This window comes from Capra hircus, chromosome 28 (assembly GCF_001704415.2).
Source record: "Capra hircus breed San Clemente chromosome 28, ASM170441v1, whole genome shotgun sequence".
Lineage (NCBI taxonomy): Eukaryota > Metazoa > Chordata > Mammalia > Artiodactyla > Bovidae > Capra > Capra hircus.
Genome location: NC_030835.1, coordinates 28,260,056 through 28,282,409, shown reverse-complemented (window position 1 = coordinate 28,282,409; position 22,354 = coordinate 28,260,056). Strand labels below are relative to the sequence as shown.

Here is a 22,354-nt window from a genome sequence, read left to right as displayed (position 1 = left end):
GGGATGATCTTGATCCCTATCTCCTGTACAATGTCACGAACCTCATTCCACAGTTCATCAGTCACTCTATCTATCAGATCTCGTCCCTTAAATCTATTTCTCACTTCCACTGTATAAACATAAGGGATTTGATTTAGGTTATACCTGAATGGTCTAGTGGTTTTCCCTACTTTCTTCAACTTAAGTCTGAATTCAGCAATGAGTAGTTCATGATCTGAGCCACAGTCAGCTCCTGGTCTTGTTTTTGTTGACTGTATAGAGCTTCTCCATCTTTGGTTGCAAAGAATATAATCAATCTGATTTCGGTGTTGACCATCTGGTGATGTCCATTTGTAGAGTCTTCTCTTGTTTTGTTGGAAGAGGGTGTTTGCTAAGACCAGTGCATCCTCTTGGCAAAACTCTATTAGCCTTTGCCCTGCTTCATTCTGTATTCCAAGGCCAAATTTCCCTGTTACTCCAGGTATTTCTTGACTTCCTACTTTTGCATTCCAGTCTCCTATAATGAAAAGGACATCTTTTTTGGGTGTTAGTTCCAAATGGTCTTGTAGGTCTTCATAGCACCATTCAACTTCAGCTTCTTCAGCATTACTGGTTGGGGCATAGACTTGGATTACTGTGATATTGAATGGTTGCCTTGGAAACAAACAGAGATCATTCTGTCATTTTTGAGATTGCATCCAAGTACTGCATTTCGGACTCTTTTGTTGCCCATGATGGCTACTCCATTTCTTCTAAGGGATTCCTGCCCACAGTAGTAGATATAATGGTCATCTGAGTTAAATTCACCCACTCCAGTCCATTTTAGTTCACTTATTCCTAGAATGTCGATGATCACCCTTGCCATCTCCTGTTTGACCACTTCCAATTTGCCGTGATACATGGACCTAACATTCCAGGTTCCTATGCAATATTGCTCTTTACAGCCTCAGACTTTGCTTCTATTAGCAGTCACATCCACAACTGGGTATTGTTTTTACTTTGGCTCCATCCCTTCATTCTTTCTGGAGTTCTTTCTCCACTGATCTCCAGTAGCATATTGGGCACCTACCGACCTGGGGAGTTCCTCTTTCAGTATCCTATCATTTTGCCTTTTCATAGTATTCATGAAGTTCTCAAGGCAAGAATACTAAAGTGGTTTGCCATTCCCTTCTCCAGTGTACCACATTCTGTCAGACCTCTCCAACATGACCCGCCCATCTTGGGTGGCCCCACGTGGCTGTGGTCCATGTGATTAGATTGACTAGTTTTCTGTGATTATGGTTTCAATGTGTCTACCCTCTGATGCCCTCTCGCAATACCTACCTTCTTACTCGGGTTTCTCTTACCTAGGGCATGGGGTATCTCTTCACGGCTGCTCCAGCAAAGCACAGCCGCTGCTCCTTACCTTGGACGAGGGGTATCTCCTCACCACCACCCCTCCTGACCTTGAACGTGGAATAGCTCCTCTCAGCCCTCCTGCACCCACACAGCCACTGCTCCTTGGACATTTTGCTATTACCCTAGTAGAGACATTACTTTGCCAACAAAGGTCCGTCTAGTCAAGGCTATGGCTTTTCCAGTAGTCATGTATGCCTGTGAAAGTTGGACTGTGAAGACAGCTGAACACCAAAGAATTGATGCTTTTGAATTGTGGTGTTGGAGAAGACTCTTGAGGGTCCCTGGGACTACAAGGAGATCCAACCAGTCCATTCTGAAGGAGATCAGTCCTGGGTGTTCTTTGGAAGGAATGATGCTAAAGCTGAAACTCCAGTACTTTGGCCACCTCATGCAAAGAGTTGACTCATTGGAAAAGACTCTGATGCTGGGAGGGATCGGGGGCAGGAGGAGAAGGGGACAACAGAGGATGAAATGGCTGGATGGCATCACTGACTCGATGGACGTGAGTTTGAGTAAACTCTGGGAGTTGGTGATGGACAGGGAGGCCTGGCGTGCTGCAATTCATGGGGTCGCAAAGAATCAGACACGACTGAGCGACTGAACTGAACTGAATGAGCTATCTGCCCTTGGAAACTAAGATTTATTACAGTTCTAATTAGCGTTACCTTATCACAATACAGAATATGCCCAACTTTAAGACTTTAATGTCAAATTGCTTTCCTTTTGGTCAGCTATTTTTTCTAAATTTACCTTCCTAAAGATAATTTTTCTCCACAGAATTTTTTGTTTGTTTGTTTATTCACAGCCCTTAGCCAGTAGGCCAGTTCTCCCTAAATATACAGCAGGTGCATCATCCTTATTTTCTTTTATTTATTATATACTTACTTGTTGACTAATATGTTTGTAGGTCTTGCTACATGCTAGACACTACTCTGAGCTCTTAAAGAACTATACTCATTGTTTTATTTTCAGTTCACTTCTTCCAAAAATAAAATATTATTTACCCTACAAAGTTGTCATTTCAACATGACATAATGTTTTTCACAAAATGATTGTGTCATGACATTGAGCAATTTAGCTCTGCAGTGGATTATATTTACTTCAACTCACCATTAGTCTAGAAGTAAAATTCCATTTTCCTCTTCCCCAAAATGATATGTATTATTGTTTTCGTATTGAAAAAAGTAACATTTGTTCATTTTAGAAATGTATAACAATAGAAATAAGTAAATAGAAGAAAATTAACCATAATATCACCCAATACCCTGCATAGCTTTTCTCTCTGCATACAATGAGGATTCTAATTTTCTAATTATGTGCATAAATCTGAAGATAGATAATATTTAAATGAAGCCAAAATAAAGTTCCAAAATTACTCTGAGGTGAACTGTCATTTATTTTGTATTTCACTTCTGAGTATTTCCTACTCTACAAAGGCAGAGTGGAATTGTCAGGATATACTAGACCCAAGTTTCAAAATCTCATGTTAAACCACCTCAAGGGTCCTCAAAATTTCTGGAGCACTTTATAATAATAGGTTTATTTTCGTGGAAATTAAGAAACTAGGTCAAGATATCCTTTCATACACCCCTGAATCCTATCTAACAACTTAAGGACTGTCCTCCTTGCATGGAGACTGGTTTCTTGAAGTGGGCCAGGGTTTGCATCTGGGCTGCTCAGGAGGCCTCTCTGTTAGCACAGGGAGAGAGGGCAACTGATAGGATGGCCTCCAGCTACCATCTATCTCTGCCACCCCTCAGAATGCACCGCGTGCTCCTGCAGAGCACACAACCCCCAGATGCCTAGGAAGCCTCTTATCTGCACCTCCCTCCTAGAATCCTTTGCCTGTGTCTGCCCATGAGAGGAAGGACTTGGCAGGAGGAAGACAGGCCACAACCAAATGGCCATAAGCTGGTGAGAATGCCCCACAAATGGACATCTGAATATGAAATGTGTATGTTTCAACAGGTACCAAGATCACATGATGGGTTTGTTTTGTCCATGATCTTTAGCAGGGAGGTGGCTCAAATGGTCAAAAATCTGCTTGGAATGCAGTAGACGTGGGTTCAATCCCCAGGTCAGGAAGATCCCCTTGGAAAAGGGAATGACAACCTGCTCCAGTTTTCTTGCCTGGAGAATCACACGGACAGAAGAACCTGGTAGGCTACAGTCCATAGTGTTGCAAAGAGACACAACTGAGCAAAAAAACAACAGACTAATAATGAGAACAAAAAAGACAGGATTTCAAATTGGTCAGGAATACTTATTGTAACGGCATTTTCAAGCGTTTGAAAAATGCCCACATTTAGGTTTTATAAAAAGGGGAATACTTGTGAAGGTGAATACTAGCACTCTTAATTAGAGCTTTTGTGATTTGTTATTGCTGACTTTTTAAATTTTTTTTTAAGTTTGTTTGGGTGTGCTGAGTCTTAGTTGTGGCATGTGAGGTCTTCCATCTTCATTGAGGCATGTGAAATCTTTAGTTGTGGCACACGGGATCTTTAGTTGCGCCATGGGAACTCTTAGTTGAGTCACGTGGTATCTAGTTCCTTACCCAGGGATCAAACTCAGCCTCCCTGCATTGGAAGTGAGGAGGCTTAGCCACTGGCCCACCAGGGAAGACCATAAATGTTTTCTTTCATAAGGGAATATTCTCAAACTATAATATCAACCTGCAGCAAAATTAATATTATATATTTCACTTAAAAATTTCCAAGTGGATATCTAAGGCAAGAACAAACTCTATTAAAATTGAAGTTGCTCACATTCAAAGCTCAGGAAAATGCCTCACAATGACTAAATGAGCTATAGGGACAAAATATGCATCAATTTTATGATCTGCATTACTGTTTTTTTCTCATAAAAATTCTGATCCAGAGAACATCATGACCTCTTCCTAAATGAACTGGTTCCAGCTGAAACCCTATCGCCACCGTTCCCTCAACCTGAAAAGCCCTTCTCTCTTTTCTTCTCTTCACTTTTGTAAAACCACCAGCCACTTTAAAGGCCAGGACCTAAAGCACATATCTGAGAAAATTTCCTGGTCTAACAAGCCTATTGCACAGACTGTATTTTTATTCTGCAGCCTTTCTGCTCTTTTGGACTTAATTTGTCAAAAATTATTTGGTACTCAGAGTATTGTTTTGTCTTGTCCTCATATAACTGCATATGTTTTATGTTCCTTCAAGAACACCATCACAGTGCCTAGTATAATAAATGAATGTTTAATGAACAAGTAAACTTAAGTGCTAATGACTACAGGAATTTTAATGGTCTCTCAGGGGATTCAATGGATTATGGATGTTATTTATGTATAACTTTAATTTATTTCACTCTATAAAAGACAGTGGTATTTATTTCTGTTCTGTGGAAGAGTTTGGTTGTTCACTTTAGGATCCATGAAAACAGTCTAGAATTTTTCCCCTTTTCTATCTTCTTTTGCATCTGCTTTGATTTTAAAGGGATGTTCTGAGCTGTGGCTGTGTCTAGTCTAAAATTTTCTTCTTTTTTAAAAAATACTTATGTATTTATTTGGCTATGTGGGTTTTACTTGTGGCATGCAGGATCTTTTTTCTTTCTTTCTTTCTTAAGTTGCAGCATATGGGATCTTCAGTTAGAGCATGCAAACTCTTCTTAGGAATCTAGTTACCTGATCAGTGATTAAACACAGGCCCCCCTACATTGGGAGCACAGAAGAGTCTTAGCCACTAGACCACCAGGAAAGTCCCTTAAATTTTCTACATTCTCTTCTAAGCAAAACCATTCTAGTGTTCATTTAGCAAATCACCTGGGATTTACCTACCCAATTTTGAAACAGAGAAAATACTTTGACCCTTTCTGTACCAAAGAGAATACTTGACCCCCAAAATGTCTGCAGTTGTACTGTCCACAGCAAACCCAGTTTGGTTGCTGAATGTAGAGTACAGCAACTAGGTGATGGAGCTCAGTCCTGGAATGGGAGTACTTCTCTGAGTTTGGCTTCCTCATTTACAAGCAGGAAATAGCACCAGGGCTTTTGTGAGGAGTGAATGAGGGAATCCATTCAATGCAAAAGTCTGGCTCAGGAAAAGTGAGGGTTCACAGATGCTAGGATTGTTTTTATGATTTATTATTGCTTTGGTAAGTGATCTAGCCTTGCTATGCAGCAGCATCCTCATCTTAAAATGGCAATAAAGATGAAAATGAATTCATCAGGTCATTGTGAGGATTACATGAGATAATGGATAGAAAGCAGGCTTGGAGCATCATCAGTACTCAGTATCTCAGTAACTGTTACCAACTCCATGATCGGCATCACCATCACTTTCATCGTCATCCTCATCCCCGTTATTAACAGACTATCAGAAAATGGCACAGCCAATTTATTAAGAGGCTTTTCCTAATAATAAAACAGGTGTGTGGAACAGGAAACTGAGTCAAGGAGATAATAAGCAAAGGACCCCTACAAGACCCAACGAGGGCTGGCAAGGGCATACATCATCCAGAGGACTTCTTTTTTTCCCAAGGTTACTCATTTTTATTCTAATAAGCATACAACATTAAGTCAGTGTTACACCAGCTACCTCTTGGACAGCCCAAAGATAAAATATAACCCCCTTCCCTGAACAACTATGGATGGTAAGTTTATATTCAGAGAAAATAAAATCAACTCCACCTTGGCATTTTATATTAATAGTTGTGAATTGTTAATAACCATTAGTGTGACTAGGAAAGAAAGTTCATTTTTTTAAAAACTGCATGTCAAAAACCTATATGAAAATACACTGATTTTCTTTAGCAAAATGATTTATATACCCCAGGTCTGACACAATGACATCAGTATTTTAGAGGAATTTCTGAAATAGGGAGAGACATTGACATGGGGAAAATAAACCTGGAAGTAAAGGTGAGTCTTCCTTTGATGGAGAAGTGAATGTATTCAGATGTATCCTGATGCTGTATGGATAATAATGCCGCTGCTATGAGAAGCAGAAATACATGAAATTTAAAATTAGATAGATATTAGATATATATGCATGTGTTATTCGCATAGTCAGGTCTGACTCTTTGCAAGCCCATGGACTGTGCCCTGCCAAGCTCCTCTGTTCAAGAAATTTTCCCATTTAAAATACTGGAGTGGGTTGCCATTTCCTTCTCCAGGGATCTTCTTCATCCAGGGATTGAACCGAGGTCTCCTGCATTGCAGGCAGATTCTTTACTGTTTGAGCCACCAGGGAAGCCCTTAGATATATATCTAATTCTAAATTTTATACACACACACACACACACACACACATACTGACTCATGGGAGCTGCCCATACTAATTTGCACTTTGATTTTCTCCCAAATAAGTACAAGTAATTATAAAGTATTATAACCTTAACTTTCAGCTCTGAATATATCAGGTGAACATAGTATGTGGAGAAAAACATGGGTATCATTCAGTGGTTCAGCTTCCTAGGAGTCCCATTTTAAATGCAGACAAAATTATTGTTTTGATCCCAAGTCCCAAGTCCTCAGTTTCCCCCTCAGTCAGTCTCTCCTATCGGAAGTTTCCATAAGTCTCTTATCATTCTCCATCAGGGGGCGGACAGACTGAAAACCACAATCACAGAAAACTAACCAATCTGATCACATGGACCACAGCCTTGCTAACTCAATGAAACTGAGCCATGCTGTGTAGGGCCACCCAAGATGGATGGGTCATGGTGCAGAGTTCTGACAAAACATGGTCCACTGGACAAGGGATTGGCAAACCACTTCAGTATTCTTGCTTGAGAACCCTATGAACAGTATGAAAAGGCAAAAAAAATAGGACACTGAAAGATGAACTCCCCAGGTCGGTAGGTGCCCAATATGCTACTGGAGATCAGTGGAGAAATAACTCCAGAAAGAATGAAGGGATGGAGCCAAAGAAACAACAACACCCAGTTGTGGATATGACTGGTGATGGAAGTAGAGTCTGATGCTGTAAACAGCAATATAGCATAGAAACCAGGAATGTTAGGTCCATGAATCAAGGCAAATTGGAAGTGGTCAACAGGAGATGGCAAGAGTGATCATCGACATTTTAAGAATCAACAAACTAAAATGGACTGGAATGGGTGAATTTAACTCAGATGACCGTTATATCTACTAGTGTGGGCAAAAATCCCTTAGAAGAAATGAAGTAGCCATCATAGTCAACAAAATAATCTGAAATGCAGTTCTTGGATGAAATCTCAAAAGTGACAGAATGATCTCTGTTTGTTTCCAAGGTAGACTATTCAATATCACAGTAAGCCAAGACTATGCCCCAACCAGTGATGCTGAAGAAGCTGAAGTTGAACAATTTTATGAAAACCTACAAGACCTTGAACTAAAACCCAAAAAGTATGACCTTTTCATTATAGGGGACTGGAATGCAAAAGTAGGAAGTCAAGAAATACCTGGAGTAACAGGCAAATTTGGCCTTCGAGTGCACAGTGAAACAAGACAAAGGCTAACAGAGTTTTGCCAAGAGAACACACTGGTCATAGCAAACACCATCTTCCAACAACACAAGAGAAGACTATACACATGGACATAACCAGATGGTCAACACCCAAATCAGACTGATTATATTCTTTGCAGCCAAAGATTAAGAAGCTATATACAGTTAGCTAAAACAAGACTGGGAGTTGACTATGGCTCAGATCACAAACTCCTTATTGCCAAATTCAGACTTAAATTGAAGAAAATAGGGAAAACCGCTAGACCATTCAGGTATGACCTAAATCAAAACTCTTATGATTATACAGTGGAAGAGACAAATAGATTCAAGGGATTAGATCTAATAAACAGAGTGCCTGATGAACTATGGATGGAAGTTCGTGACATTGTAGAGGAGGCAGTGGCCAAGACCATCCCCAAGAAAAAGAAATGCAAAAAGGCAAAATGGCTGTCTGAGGAGGCCTTACAAATAGCTGTGAAAAGAAAAGAAGCAAAAAGCAAAAGAGAAAAGGAAAGATATACCCATTTGAATGCAGAGTTCCAAAGAATAGCAAGGAGAGATAAGAAAGCCTTCCTCAGTGATCAGTGCAAAGAAATAGAGAAAAACAATAGAATGGGAAAGACTAGAGATCTCTTCAAGAAAATTAGAGCTACCAAGGGAAGATTTCATGCAAAGATGGAGACAATAAAGGACAGAAACGGTATGGACCTAACAGAAGCAGAAGATATTAAGAAGAGGTGGCAAGAATACACAGTAGAACCATACCAAAAAAATCTTCACTACCCAAATAATCATGATGGTATGATCACTCACCTAGTGTCAGACACCCTGGATTACTAAGTCAAGTGGGCCTATGAACAAAGCTAGTGGAGGTGACGGAATTCCAGTTGAGCTATTTCAAAACTTTAAAGATGATGCTGTGAAAGTACTGCACTCAGTATGGCAGCAAATTTGGAATACTCAGCAGTGGCCACAGGACTGGAAAATTTTCCGTTTTCATTCCAATCCCAAAGAAAGGCAATGCCAAAGAATGCTCAAACTACTGCACAATTGCACTCATCTCACATGCTAGCAAAGTAATGCTCAAAATTCTCCAAGCCAGTCTTCAACTGTACATGAACCATGAACTTCCAGATGTTCAAGCTGCTTTTAGAAAAGGCAGAGGAATCAGAGATTAAATTGCCAACTTCGTTGGATCATCAAAAAAGCAAGAGAGTTCCAGAAAACATCTACTTCTGCTTATTGACTATGCCAAAGCCTTTGACAGTGTGGATCACACAAACTGTGGAAAATTCTGAAATAGGTGGGAATACAAGATCACCTGACCTGCCTCTTGAGAACCTGTATGCAGCTCAGGAAGCAACAGTTAGAACTGGACATGGAACAAAAGATTGGTTCCAAATAGAGAAAGGAGTATGTCAAGGCTGTGTATTGTCACCCTGCCTGTTTAACTCATATGCAGAGTAAATCATGAGAAGTGCTGGGCTGGGTGAAGCACAAGCTGGAATCAAGATTGCCGGGAGAAATATCAATAACCTCAGATATGCAGATGATACCACCTTTCTGGCAGAAAGTGAAGAAGAACTAAAGAGCCTCTTGATGAAAGTGAAAGAAGAGAGTGAAAATGTTGGCTTAAAGCTCAACATTCAGAAAATTAAGATCATGGCATCTGGTCCCATCATTCATGGCAAATAGATGGGGAAACAGTGGAAACAGTGGCTGACTTTTTTATTTTGGGGGGCTCCAAAATCACTGCAGATGGTGAGTGCAGCCATGAAATTAAAAGACACTTACTCCTTGGAAGAAAAGTTATGACCAACCATGACAGCATATTAAAAAGCAGAGACATTACTTTGCCAACAAAGGTCTTCTAGGTAAAATTCTAGTTTTTCCAGTAATCATGTATGGATGTGAGAGTTGGACTATAAAGAAAGCTGAGCACCAAAGAACAGATGCTTTTGAACTGTGGTGCTGGAGAAGACTCTTGAGAGTCCCTTGGGCTGCAAGGAGATCCAACCAGTCCGTCCTAAAGGAAATCAGTTCTGAATATTCATTGGAAGGACTGATGCTGAAGCTGAAACTCCAATACTTTGGCCACCTGATGCGAAGAACTGACTCATTTGAGAAGACCCTGATGCTGGGAAAGATTGAAGGCATAAGGGGAAGGGGAAGACAGAGGATGAGATGGTTGGATGGCATCACCGACTCAATGGACATGAGTTCGAGTAAACTCTGGGAGTTGGTGATGGACAGGGAGGCCTGGCGTGCTCCAGTCCATGGCGTCACAAAGAGTCAAACACGACTCAGCGACTAAATTGAACTGAACAAGTCCCTCGTGAAACAAAATAAGAAAATATGACTTTTTCTTGAAAATAAAGCATAATGCTAACTCAAGATAACAGAAGAGTCTTCTTCCTAAACCATGACTCAGATCCCTGAAAACAAAATCATTTACTGGTAGCATTCAGTACATGCCTACAAAAATGATGCAATTTTAAGTCACTCTTTTGCATTGGAAAAGACCCTGATGCTGGGAAATGTTGAGAGCAGGAGGCGAAGAGGGTGCCAGAGGATGAGTTGGTTGGTTGGCATCACCTACTCAATGGACGTGAGTTTGAGCAAACTCCAGGAGATGGTGAAGGACAGGCAAGCCTGGCGTTCTGCAGACCATGGGGTTGCAAAGAGTCAGACAGGACTGAGTGATGGAACAACAGCAAGGCTCAGGATAGAAAATGCCTACACACAAACACACATAAACATGAAGATAATGAGTACTGTAAACTATATACGCAGCAGGCAGTGCTGATAAATCCAGTGCCCAGTGGAAACTGCTAGTATTAGTAACTAAAAAAGTTAAGGGGAGCTATCAGGCAGTCCGTATGAATTCGCTATTTGGGCAGCAAATGTAAGGAAAGAAATAGTTCATCTCCTGGGAGAATTTCTAGTGCCCATGTTGGCCACATGGAAATCATAGGGTCTCCTTCTTTATACCTGCATTTCATCCTCTCTGATACCCTGTAAGATGTGGGGAAGAGTACTTGTATTCCCCAACCTTCTCTGTGGCATTTTTGTAAGCACTCTTGGTAGAGGGATATACATACTATCAAAAACTACAGAATTATATCCGACAAAGCTCTTCTCTGCTACTCAGAACTTGTTCATGATCAGACTTCATATGATATCTGTCAAATCTAGGTTTTTCATTTCTTCCTTTGAACCCTTTAAATATTGTACAGTTGAGTAATCAAAACATTTCATTGAGTTTTTTTACAGAATTGAATTGAATTTGCAATGAAATTAGGACAGAATCTCTTTTGATTCCTAATTTATCTTTCCTGTGTTTAGTTGGAGGCCACCCAGGCATTTTCTAACATATGATGTTTCAAATGCGATATGGTAACAGTTACACACTAGTGTATATAAAACAGATAAACTATAAGGACCTATTATATAGCACAGGGAACTATATTCAATATCTTATAATAACCTATACTGGGAAAGAATCTGAAAAGACTACATATAGTCACATATATATATACATATATATGATCCATATGTATATATAGTCTTTCTGTAGTGATTCAGTTATACATATATATAACTGAATCATGTGTTGTACACCTAAAACATTATAAATCAACTATGCTTCCATTTTTTTAAAAAAATGAGATATGGTAAAATATAAAATTTAGAAGGAATTTTTCACCTAGATGAAGGGGACATGGTGAGAAGTGACAATGAAGAGTCGAAGAGAAAGTCAGTACTTCTCTGTCTCCTGGGAGGGTGTCAGAAGTGACCCAGGACATGCTTAGCTCTTCCTTCTCTCAGTCCTTTTTGCCTCCCTGGCTCTTCCCATGCCCGACTCCTCTCTCTAACAGGCTCAGCTCCCCGATCGCCTCCCAGCAAGACATCTCACTTTCCACTCAGTAGAACCTTCCCCAAGTCCTCCATCCATCTATAACCCAGCCCATTTAGCCCTTCACTGTTCTGCTCACTCACTTGTTGACTTGCTTATTGCTATTTATCAGCACATCTGGGTTTTTTTTCTTCCCATTTCACTCGGTATAATTGACACACAGCACTGTATGAGTTTAAGGTATACAGCATAATTATTTGACTTATATACATCATGAAATAATGACCACATAAGTTTAATGAACATCCATCATCTCATACAGATACAAAATAAAAGCAATAGGAAAAAATATTTTTCCTTATGATGAGAACTCTTTAAGATTTACTCTCAGCCACCTTCACCTGGGGCTTCCGAGGTAGTGCTAGTGGCCAAGACCCTGCTCCCAATGCAGGAGCCGTGAGAGACACGAGTTGGAGTTCAATCCCTGAGTCAGGAAGATCCCTTGGAGGAGGGGAGGCCATGGCAACCCACTCCAGTGTTCTTACCTGGAGGATCCCATGGACAGGGGAGCCTGGCAGGCTATAATTCATAGGGGCACACAGAGTCAGACACAAGTGAAGCAGTTATCACTCATGCACAGGAGCACGCATGCGTGTACTTTCATATCTAACATAGAGCAGTATTAATTGTTTCAATCATGTTGTACATCACATCCCCCATGCTTATTTGCCTCATAACTGAAAGTTTGTACCTTTTGACCTTCATCCAGTTCCCCCTCAGCATACCTGTTTATTATTTATTTATTTTCTGAGTCCTCTAACTAAAACATGAGTTCTTTTAGGGCACCTCCACTTTCTTGGCACTAAAAAGAATATCTAACACGTTTGAGATGTACCAGGTATTTTTGCTGAATGAAGAATAATAAGGCTCTGTGCTTCCTCCAGAGAAAAGTGCTCTCTTTCCCACCCTCACTTCCCTCAGCATGTCCATTACCTACCCAGCCTCCACTTCTCTCCCATCCGTTTTTCCTGCTCCCGTTCACACGCTGTAAAGTCCCCTCCCCCTCCCCACACACCATAACCCCCACCCCGCCTCCTTCTCCCACGCCAACCCCACCCCGGCTATCACTCCTCCTCACATCTTATCTCTGGGAAATTGTTAGTGTATTAATATCCTTGCTCTTCCAATCGCCAACTCAGTGATCTCAAGTAAAATGATTTAACAGCTTTGTGTCTCAGCTTCCTCATCTCAAAATGGGAGAAAACAGAAAATAACTATAGCCGCTGTCAAGATCACGTGGGAAATTCTGTAAAACACTTGAAAGAGCCTGAACATCACTAAATGCTAAATATTCATAATAATTCTTATCCCCACATATTTGAACACATCATTGAACTGCTACCTTTGATTTTAAAACCGCAAATGTGTTTGCGTTCTGTTTCTTCACATAGTATCTAGCGTGTCATGCCCACTTATTAAGCAAGTGAACAAAAGTGGTTGTCTGATTCAACTTAATAAAGGGAAACAGAAACAATGAAGTAACCAAGTCAGTAAGATATTTTGTTCACTCAAAGATATGTACCTTGTATTCTTGAAATTTTGATGAAGAAAGCTCAGTGCTTAAAATTCTGTACTTTCAGCAATAAATTAAACTTAGATTTTTACATATTCTCAGATAATGTCTGCTTGAGAGTGAACAGGCTTCAAATTTGTCAAAGTCTCCGTCACTTTTTTTCTCTCCTGAGCAGTGTTTTATCAGTATTAGCTGGAAAGGAACTGGAAATCTTGTCTGCTACTGGACTCTACCTAAATGATAATTCGTGGGGCTTCCTAGGTCGCCCTCACGATAAAGAACCCACCTGCCAATGCAGGAGATAAGAGAGATGCAGTTCGATCCCTGGGTCCGGAAGACCCCCTGGAGGAGGGCATGGCAAGCCACTCCAGTGTTCTTGCCTGGAGAGTCCCATGGACAGAGGCGCCTGGCGGGCTACTGTCCATAGCGCTGCAATGAGCCAGACACCACTAAAGCGACTTAGCACGAGGGCATGCAAATGGTAATTCACAGATCCTTTTGATCGTTGCCCAGACAGGAGAAAATAAAATCAAGGAAAAAATTGAGCAGTAATCAAACTTAGAGAATGAACTTATGGTTGTGGGGGAGCTGGGGGAAGAATGAGGGGGAAGAAATAGTTCAGGAGTTTGGGATGGACATGCACACACTGCTATATTTAAAATGTATAACCAACACAGGGAACTCTGCTCAGTGTTATGTGGCAGTCTGGATGGGAGGGGAGTTTGGGGGAGAATGGATACATGTATATGTAAGGCTGAGTCCCTTTGCTGTCCACCTGAAGCTGTCACAACATTGTTAATTGGTAATACTACAAAAAAAAATGAAAAGTTTTTTAAAAATAAAGCAGTGATACTAATTTTTATCTTAAATGAATATAAGTGAATAGCAGATGAAATTAATAAATACTAGGGCAAAGGAACCAAATTCCACCAGCACACATTTCTTGGACTTCATGAGGAATGTGTCATTGGCTTCCCTTCTTTATCCTATATGATCCCCCAAAATTAAGCTTTTCCAACTGGCAAGTTCTTAGTGCTGATGTAATGTTGCCTGTCCCTGGACAGCTGAGCTCAGCAGCTCTAGTTCCATTTTTCCTTTCCAAAGAATAGCTTAAGAAACATTCTTTGGATAAGTGTAATATGTTTGCTACGTTACAAGAAATTTTGTTCACATTTTCCTCTATAGCTCTGTTTATTGCCCCATTATTTCTATAGATTTGATTTATTTGGGGCCAGGTGCAAATTTTAATAAAAAGAAAAAAGTTCAAACCAGCCCAGAGCAGTCTAAAGGAGGCTTATAGATCTAATGTTCCAGAAAAGACACTTTCATTTCATGTATGCACAGAGTTTAGTCCGCCGTTCAGACCTCGATTGATGGATTGATTTTTAATATGAGAGGGTTTTCCCTCTCTCTCCTCCTCCTTTCTCGTCTCCTTTTTTTTCTCCTCTCATTCTCTCCCTCCTCCTCCCTGCCGGCTACCCTCCCCTCCACCTCCCACTTCTTGACTAGTACATAGATAATGTATTCAATTGATACAAAGGATAATTCTTTGGTAAGTTAGTTTTTAAAGAAACTGAGGCAATAATACATACAACGCTGTAACTTTATCCTGACAATGTATCATGGACATTCCTCAAAGTCAATACTAAAACCTACCACATTATTTTCAATACCAGCAAAATATTCTATCATATGGGTACTGTACAATTTTTCACAATCTCTAGATGAATGGTCAGGTCGCTTTTAGCTCTATTTTCCACTATCAAGAAGAAATTTAGTATTTTTGAATGTTGTCTTTATATACAGGTACTTTCGGTTCTATAGGATAGAATAAAAGATGTAAGACAAATGGATTAAAAGGTAACATATATATTTATATAGATCTCTATAGTAACATGTTCATAGAGGTATAGATACTGCCATAACTTTGTCTTTTAAAATATCATTTTAACATTCCATTTTCTGATTTTTTTCCTCAAATTCATGAAAGAACATTGTGTGAGCTTTGTCCATCATGCAAATGATCATATTTATAGACTCAGTTGTAGTTGATAGCAACAGTAGAACAAAGTTTTACTAATTACATTTGTATTTAGATCATTTTACAAAGATTCCTTTGTTCCTGAATTTGTATAATAAACCAAGTCTATCAAGGTTTTTGTGTTTTTTTTTTTGGCATATTCTCAAATATGGTCTAGATATTGAGTCAGCTTTTTTTTTTTTTTTTAATCAGTGCTATATACAAGGTAGCTCAGATTGTAAAGAACCCTCCTGTAATGCAGGAGACCAGGATTCAATCCTTGGGTTAGGAAGATCTCCTGGAGAAGGAAATGGCAACCCACTCCAGTATTCTTGCCTGGAAGGATTCCATGTCCAGAGGAGCCTGGTGGGCTCTAGTCCATGGGGTTGCAAAGAGTTGAACATGACTGAGTGACTAACACTTTCACTTTACACACTTTTGCTATAATATAAAATATACATCATGGTCCTATTCTGAAACAAAGGTGAGAGTTGTTTTCTACTGTTTGGCCCTGAACTGATGGTTCATTGGCTAGCCTCTCAAAGGTTTTAACTTGAAAATGTGTCCACTTGACATAGAATAATTTTTAATAAGAAAAAGTCTAGGATCTCGAAAAGACCATCTCGTTTGTATTCACTGATCATCAACATGTATCATTTCATCTAATTCATAATAACCTATAAGATATGTATTTATAGATAAGGAAACTGAGACTGCAAAAGGTTAAGCAACTTGTTCAATGCCTCACAGCAAGTAAGTAGGAAAACCCAGATTTTACTCCATTATCTGTCTGATTTTGAGTCCATACTCTCTACACAAACATGCCCCTAGTTTCCTGTTTAACTTGTCACATTGGCCATCACCTGTTTTGGTCCCAGCCTTTTTTCTTTTCTTGGTTTTAAGTTACATGTCCATCTTAGCAGCCAGTGGTCAATGGTGAAGGTGCCATCGACTAGAGTATTTCTACACAACTGGCATGCAATTTTGACTTAATGTGAACTGAGCCCTCTTGTCCACTCTTGGAGAAGAAAGAGGACGTTTCAGCGCCAGTTAAGCTCATCCTTCTTCTGAGGCTGACATTTTTTCCAGAGCCCTGATGGTGGCTGCTGGCAGGACTACTTTCCATGGAACATATATCAGCCTCAGTCTTCATCCTCCCCTTACTGAAGATCTTTTCTACCCCAGCATGTTAAAGCTACTCAGTAAACACTAAATCAGTCTCATGTGAAATGCTTGCTAGATGAACACTTTTCTCCCTTTTGTTTCTTTAACCCTAAGGCTTATCTGGGGAACTAATACCATTTATCTTTGAGATTTCCAAAGGACACGCTGAAAAGTACCTCAGATCTCTCCTATTTAATAAGCTGTTAATGAGGGGAGGGTTAGTGACGTGGTTCCAGTCCTTATTGTATTAAATTAAGGTTCCACTTGAATAATTTCTTCACTGATAATTCTAGAAATTTTTCAACATTGGAAAATTTAAGGAAGAGTCACATCATTTTAAGAGACAACACATTCTCTCCCTTGGATTGTCGTGAAATACACAGCCTGTTATAGTTTAATACGTAAAATCGTCAAAAGGGTTTTTTTTTTTCTTTTTTTACTTAATATGCCATCATGTATATAATTCTTGAATTGGTTAATAGTATTTTCCTCTTTTTCATAGCAGTACGATTTTTTAAAAATATGGACATACATGAAAACACAGACTCTTTTAAAAATAATAATAATAATAATACAGGAAGAGGACTAACTCAGATAGTTGGGGTGAAAATCTCCTGGGAGTGGAGCGATAGAGATAGCCGGACTTGTAAATGGCAGGAAATCTTTCTCTCAATTCTTTGATTGCCATCCAAGTCTTTGGGAAGGAAATAAAGCATCAGGCAGAACCTGTAGTGTGGCACGTTGAGTTTAAGGCTGAACCACTGGCTGCCAATCCCTTCCCCAGCATCGCAACCCCTCTTTGACAAGAGGGACTGACCACTAACCAAGGCTGTGAAGCAACCCTGGATGCTTCACAGGGCTTGATGCCAAGCCAGGGCGCCCTGGGCTGGTACAAGCAAAGCGGCTAAAACCACAGACGTGCTGCGAGTGGCTTCTCGCCCCTGGACGCTGCCCGATGCGCACAAGCTCTCACTCAAGTCTGCCCAGAGAAGAGCATTCCCATAACTGCACGCACCCAGGCTCAACTGTGCACACTCACACCTCAAATTCAGAATGCCGAGGGCCTGACACCCCTGATGCACTCTCCACAGAGCAAGCAAGCGCTGCTCTTCTTTTTCCCGTCTTCCAAGTTGCCAACCCTGGGACTGGGTGGCACGTGGGTGCGACTCGAGCCTTCCCCGTATTGCCCTGGGACCCGGGGGGCACTTCGGCGTGCCCAAGAGACGCCCAAGCAACCCGCGCTGCTTCGACGCTCCCAGAGAGGACAAAGAGGGTCCACATCCCAGTAAAGGATCGGCAGCCTGCAAGGAGATGGGCCCCAGGGCCGGCCAAGAGTGCCCCAGGGGAGCGTCCCAGGGACTCGGAGCGCCCTCCCTCTCCCGGGGTGCGCTCACCATTTGTAGCCTCTGCCACGCTTGAATTTGAGGGTCAGCGCCGTTTCCAGAAAGAGCAAGAGATTAAGCAGCGCCAGCAGCCAGTACCACGGCTCCTTCTTCACCACGGTCACTCGCCAGACTCCAACCAGCGAGTGCAGCACGAAGAGGAGCCGGGTGGCCAGAGCGTTGAGCAGCACCAGTCCCTCCATGCCGCCCGGCGCGCGCGCTGCCCGCGCCCCGCAGACCCGGCCCGCAGCCGGGGCGGAACGTGACAGCTCCGAGACCTGCGGCGGCTGCAGTCCTCTCACCCTCCCAGAACAGGAGAGCCGCGCGCCCCTCCCCCAAACTTCCTGAGAACTCTCCAAAGAGAGGAGATGCTAGCCCCAGCTTTCCAGGCTTTCCGGGGAGCATGGGGCTGCCCTGCTCCGGCTCCCAGGCGTTGTTCTCCTGCTTTTGTCCATCTCCCCTCCCAATCCCTGGGGGTCCTCTTTCCATCCCTGCCTTGACCCCCCCACCCCTCAGGCTTCCGTGGGGTCACCGAGAACTTCCCCCATTGGAAAGAGGAGGGAGGTGCACAAAAGGGCTTGGGGCTGCACACCAGGAAAGGGGAGGGGGTGCGCACGGGGAGTGTCCCTTACTTTTCCACTGAAGTACTTTCATTCACTCACATGTTGTATAGGAACCGGGTCTCCTGATGACTCTAAGATGGGATGCAGGAAAGCCAGAGAATCTGCTATCCAGGCAGGTTTAGACATACAGATCCAGCCCAATTTGAAGAATTAAAACTTCCCTGGACTAGAGGAAATGAGGCGGGCTAGGTTTTTTCCGCAGAGCTCTCAGTACCTCACTTAGCAAGATAGGTAGCTGGGGTTAGCTCTACTTTTGGGACAGGTATTATTAAAACAAAGGGATATTCTTTATTATGTCTCTCCAACCCTCACCCACTACCCTGACTATTTTTTTCCTAAAGGAAATAGAATGGCAAAACAGGAAGGCAGGGGGACAGTGCAGAGGAGATACAAGATAAAGCCAGGCTTAGACTGGAAGGAGAAATTCATGGAGTGGAGAACTGTACCCTTGACATCAATGACTAATGAGGTAAACTGCCTTTCGAGCACCCAAGGCAAAGAGGAAACTGGAGTCAGGGTTTCCCAAAACACCTCCATGATTTTTGTTTCCTTGTTTGGTCTCCTACCATCTGTACCACTATTTACTTAACATTTTTCCTTAAACGAACTCAAATTTTTACTGAAATAATGTTTAAAGGAAACTTTCTATCACTCATAAACGGAAAATCAGTGCAGTAGACTACAAATGGGAGGTAATTGCAAAAATAAATAAAATAAAATGAAGCTAACTTACTGAGATCGTACTAGAGATTAACTATTACCTTCCAAGGCTCTATGCCTCAGCTTCCCTCTTTCTGGGAAAATAAAGACATGCTGCTGCTGCTGCTAAGTGTTGGGAAAGATTGAAGGCAGGAGAAGGGGACGACAGAGGATGAGATGGGTGGATGGCATCACTGACTCAATGGACATGAATTTGAGTAAATTCTGGGAGTTGGCAATGGACAGGGAGGCCTGGCGTGCTGCAGTTCATGGGGTCACAAAGAGTCAGACATGACTGAGTGACTGAACTGAACTCAGTCCTGTTACTACCAAGCAGGAATACTCTCTTGCCCACATTAGTAAAATTAAAAAGTATAACTCAAAGAGAATATTTCTTGGTTAGGTTTATTCAACTGAAAGTCACCCCATACCTTTCTTAAAATTAGGTTGAAATTTCTGAAGTATGTGATTGCTGTCTTCATTAGGTGAAAAAAAGATCCAACTGCTTAAAAGAAGTTCACTTATTTCTGGTGATGTGATTAGGGAGATTTCTTTTTTTCCTGTGGAAACCCAGTAGTGATATCCTGGAGCTGTTTCTCGCGTGCCCTTCAGTGCAGGCTGATGGCACTGTGACCAGCGACTGTACAGGAGTGATGCATGAGAGCACATAGAGCATGGAGGGGGAGGTAGCCCCGAGTGCACACCGGAGCCCTAGCCCGGAGTCAGCTGGCTGTCTTGGACTCCTGGCTCAGCCGCTTGCACTGTAAACTCTGTACCTCCATTTCCTCACCTGTAAATGAGGTACAAGGCCTCTTGACTCATGGGGCCATTGTGGGTATAAAAAGAGTTAATACAGGGGTCCCCAGACTCCAGGATCTAATGCCTGTTGATCTGAGGTTGAGCTGATGTAATAATAATAGAGATAAAGTGCACAGCAAATGTAGCGCACTTGAATCATCCTGAAACCACCCTCCCTCCCACCTGGTCTGTGGAAAAATTGCCTGGTCCCTGGTGCTAAAAAGTTTGAGGACCACTGAATTAATTCATATAAAGCACCTGGCACCTCGTAAGGGCCTGGGCAACCTTGGGACTTGCTGCCTGGATCAGGATCGTTAGTCCAGGGGAACTGCTCTTTGAAGATCTGTGACAAGTAATAATAAACGTGGAGAGAAAAATGTGACATTCCCAAGACCTGTCAAAATCCTCTAGTCCAACACCGCCAGGAACACATCTGTTGCTGAACAAATTGGTTTTATTACTATTTAGGGAGGGAGTACACACTCCATGGAGAACTGTGGGGCATCTCACTAAGAAGTTGTTAGAGAGGTTGGAAAAGACTTACTAGAAAGGATTGGTCTTGTGTTAGGTGATTTTAAAAAGGGCTGAAAAAGGCACGGCTTTACTCTAAATCGGATGCTATCAGGAAGTTGGATTAATATTTCTAAGGTTGGGTATCTTAATAAAGCTAAATCAGTGGGGAATGTTTGGTCTTTTTATTTTTGGGGTTTGAACAATGTTAATGTTTTGGCTGTGTTCAGACATGATTTCAGAGTGATCCACTTTTTGTCTCATCCATCACGCTCACAGAGACCTTGCTTGATATCCTGTGAAATGTTTATGTTCACCAGGAGGACACCAAGGCCTAACTACAGTGTCAGACTAGTTGCCTCCTTTAGGAAGTTGCTTTTCTCTTTCTCAGGCCTCCTAGGTGATGCCATCCAACCATCTCATCCTCTGTCGTCCCCTTCTCCTACTTTCAGTCTTTCCCTGTATCAGGGTCTTTTCCAATGAGTCAGTTCTTTGCATCAGTTAGCCAAAGTATTGGAGTTTCAGCTTTAGCATCAGTCCTTCTAATGAATATTCAGCACTGATTTCTTTTAGGATTGACTGGATGAATCTCTTTGCAGTCCGAAAGCATCAATTCTTCAGCACTCAGCTTTCTCACATCCATACATGACTACCAAAAAGACCATAGCTTTGACTAGATGGGACCTTTGTTGGCAAAGTAATATCTCTGCTTTTTAATATGCTATCTAGGTTGGTCATAACTTTTCTTCCAAGGAGCAAGTGTCTTTTAATTTCATGGCTACAATCACCATCTGCAGTGATGTTGGAGCCCCCCAAAATAAAGTCTCTCACTGTTTCCACTGTTTCCCCATCTATTTGCCATGAAATGATGGGACTGGATGCTATGATCTTAATTTTTTGAATGTTGAGTTTTAAACCAACTTTTCATTCTCCTCTTTCACCTTCATCAAGAGGCTCTTTAGCTCCTCTTCGCTTTCTGCCATAAGGGTGGTATCATCTGCATATCTCAGGTTATTGATATTTTTCCCAGCAATCTTTTTTTTTTTCTCCCAGCAATCTTGATTCCAGCTTGTGCTTCATGCAGCCCAGCATTTCACATGATGTACTTTGCATATAAGTTAAATAAGCAGGGTAACAATATACAGCCTTAACATAATCCTTTCCCAATCTGGAACCAGTTTAATTCTTATTTTTTTATCCTTTAAGAAATCATCCTTCTTGCTTCATTCTGGGCAAGGCAGTTTGAACAGGAGATGACGGAGGCATGGCAGGCATATTGATTGACACACCTAGTACCATCTAGCTCTTGGGTTGACCCATACAAACCCTACACCTGCAGTGCTAGAGTTGTCCCTGCCTGATACTATCCAAATATCATGCAATTATGGACCCACTTATGGCCTGTCAGTAGCGATGCATACCAAAGTCATGTCTACACCCAGAGCCACCAAAGTTGCAGGCTGGCCTCAAAAGTCACAACCTCTTTTTAATATTCGTTTCTCCCTTAGCCCCATTTTGATCCTATTCAGACATCACTTAATGCACACACTCAGTAGCAGTGATGTCAAAGTAAGGAGGGTTCCCTTGAGCCTCTGAGAGCTGGTGCTTAACATATCTCATTCAGGCCTTGGTAGAGCTGTCTTTACCCCATCTCCCAGCCCTGGTTAATGCAAAGATCCACATCCACTCCCAAGGATGCTCTGATTCTCTTTACATCCTTACTGAGAGTCTGTCTCAGCTGACCCCCATCTCTCTTTAAAGAACATTTCTCAGATTTTAGCTGGAGATCATTGATGACCCTAGGTTAGAAGTAGAGATGGTCCCCAATATAGAAAGTCTGAATATAGTTACTGAATAAATATCTTTATTGAATAAATGTCTCACGCATAACTGTTCTTTG

The 22,354-nt window shown here is 41.6% G+C and overlaps 1 protein-coding gene across 1 annotated transcript in view; it reads right to left on the bottom strand.

The window, feature by feature from the left end:
- TMEM26 (transmembrane protein 26) overlaps positions 1 to 18,138 on the bottom strand; it is a 67,617-nt gene extending 49,479 nt beyond the window's left edge. The window contains exon 1 of the mRNA XM_018042612.1: positions 17,837 to 18,138. Within this exon, the coding sequence (XP_017898101.1) occupies positions 17,837 to 18,027 (191 nt within the window). The 5' untranslated portion in view covers positions 18,028 to 18,138. The remainder of the gene's footprint in view (positions 1 to 17,836) is intronic.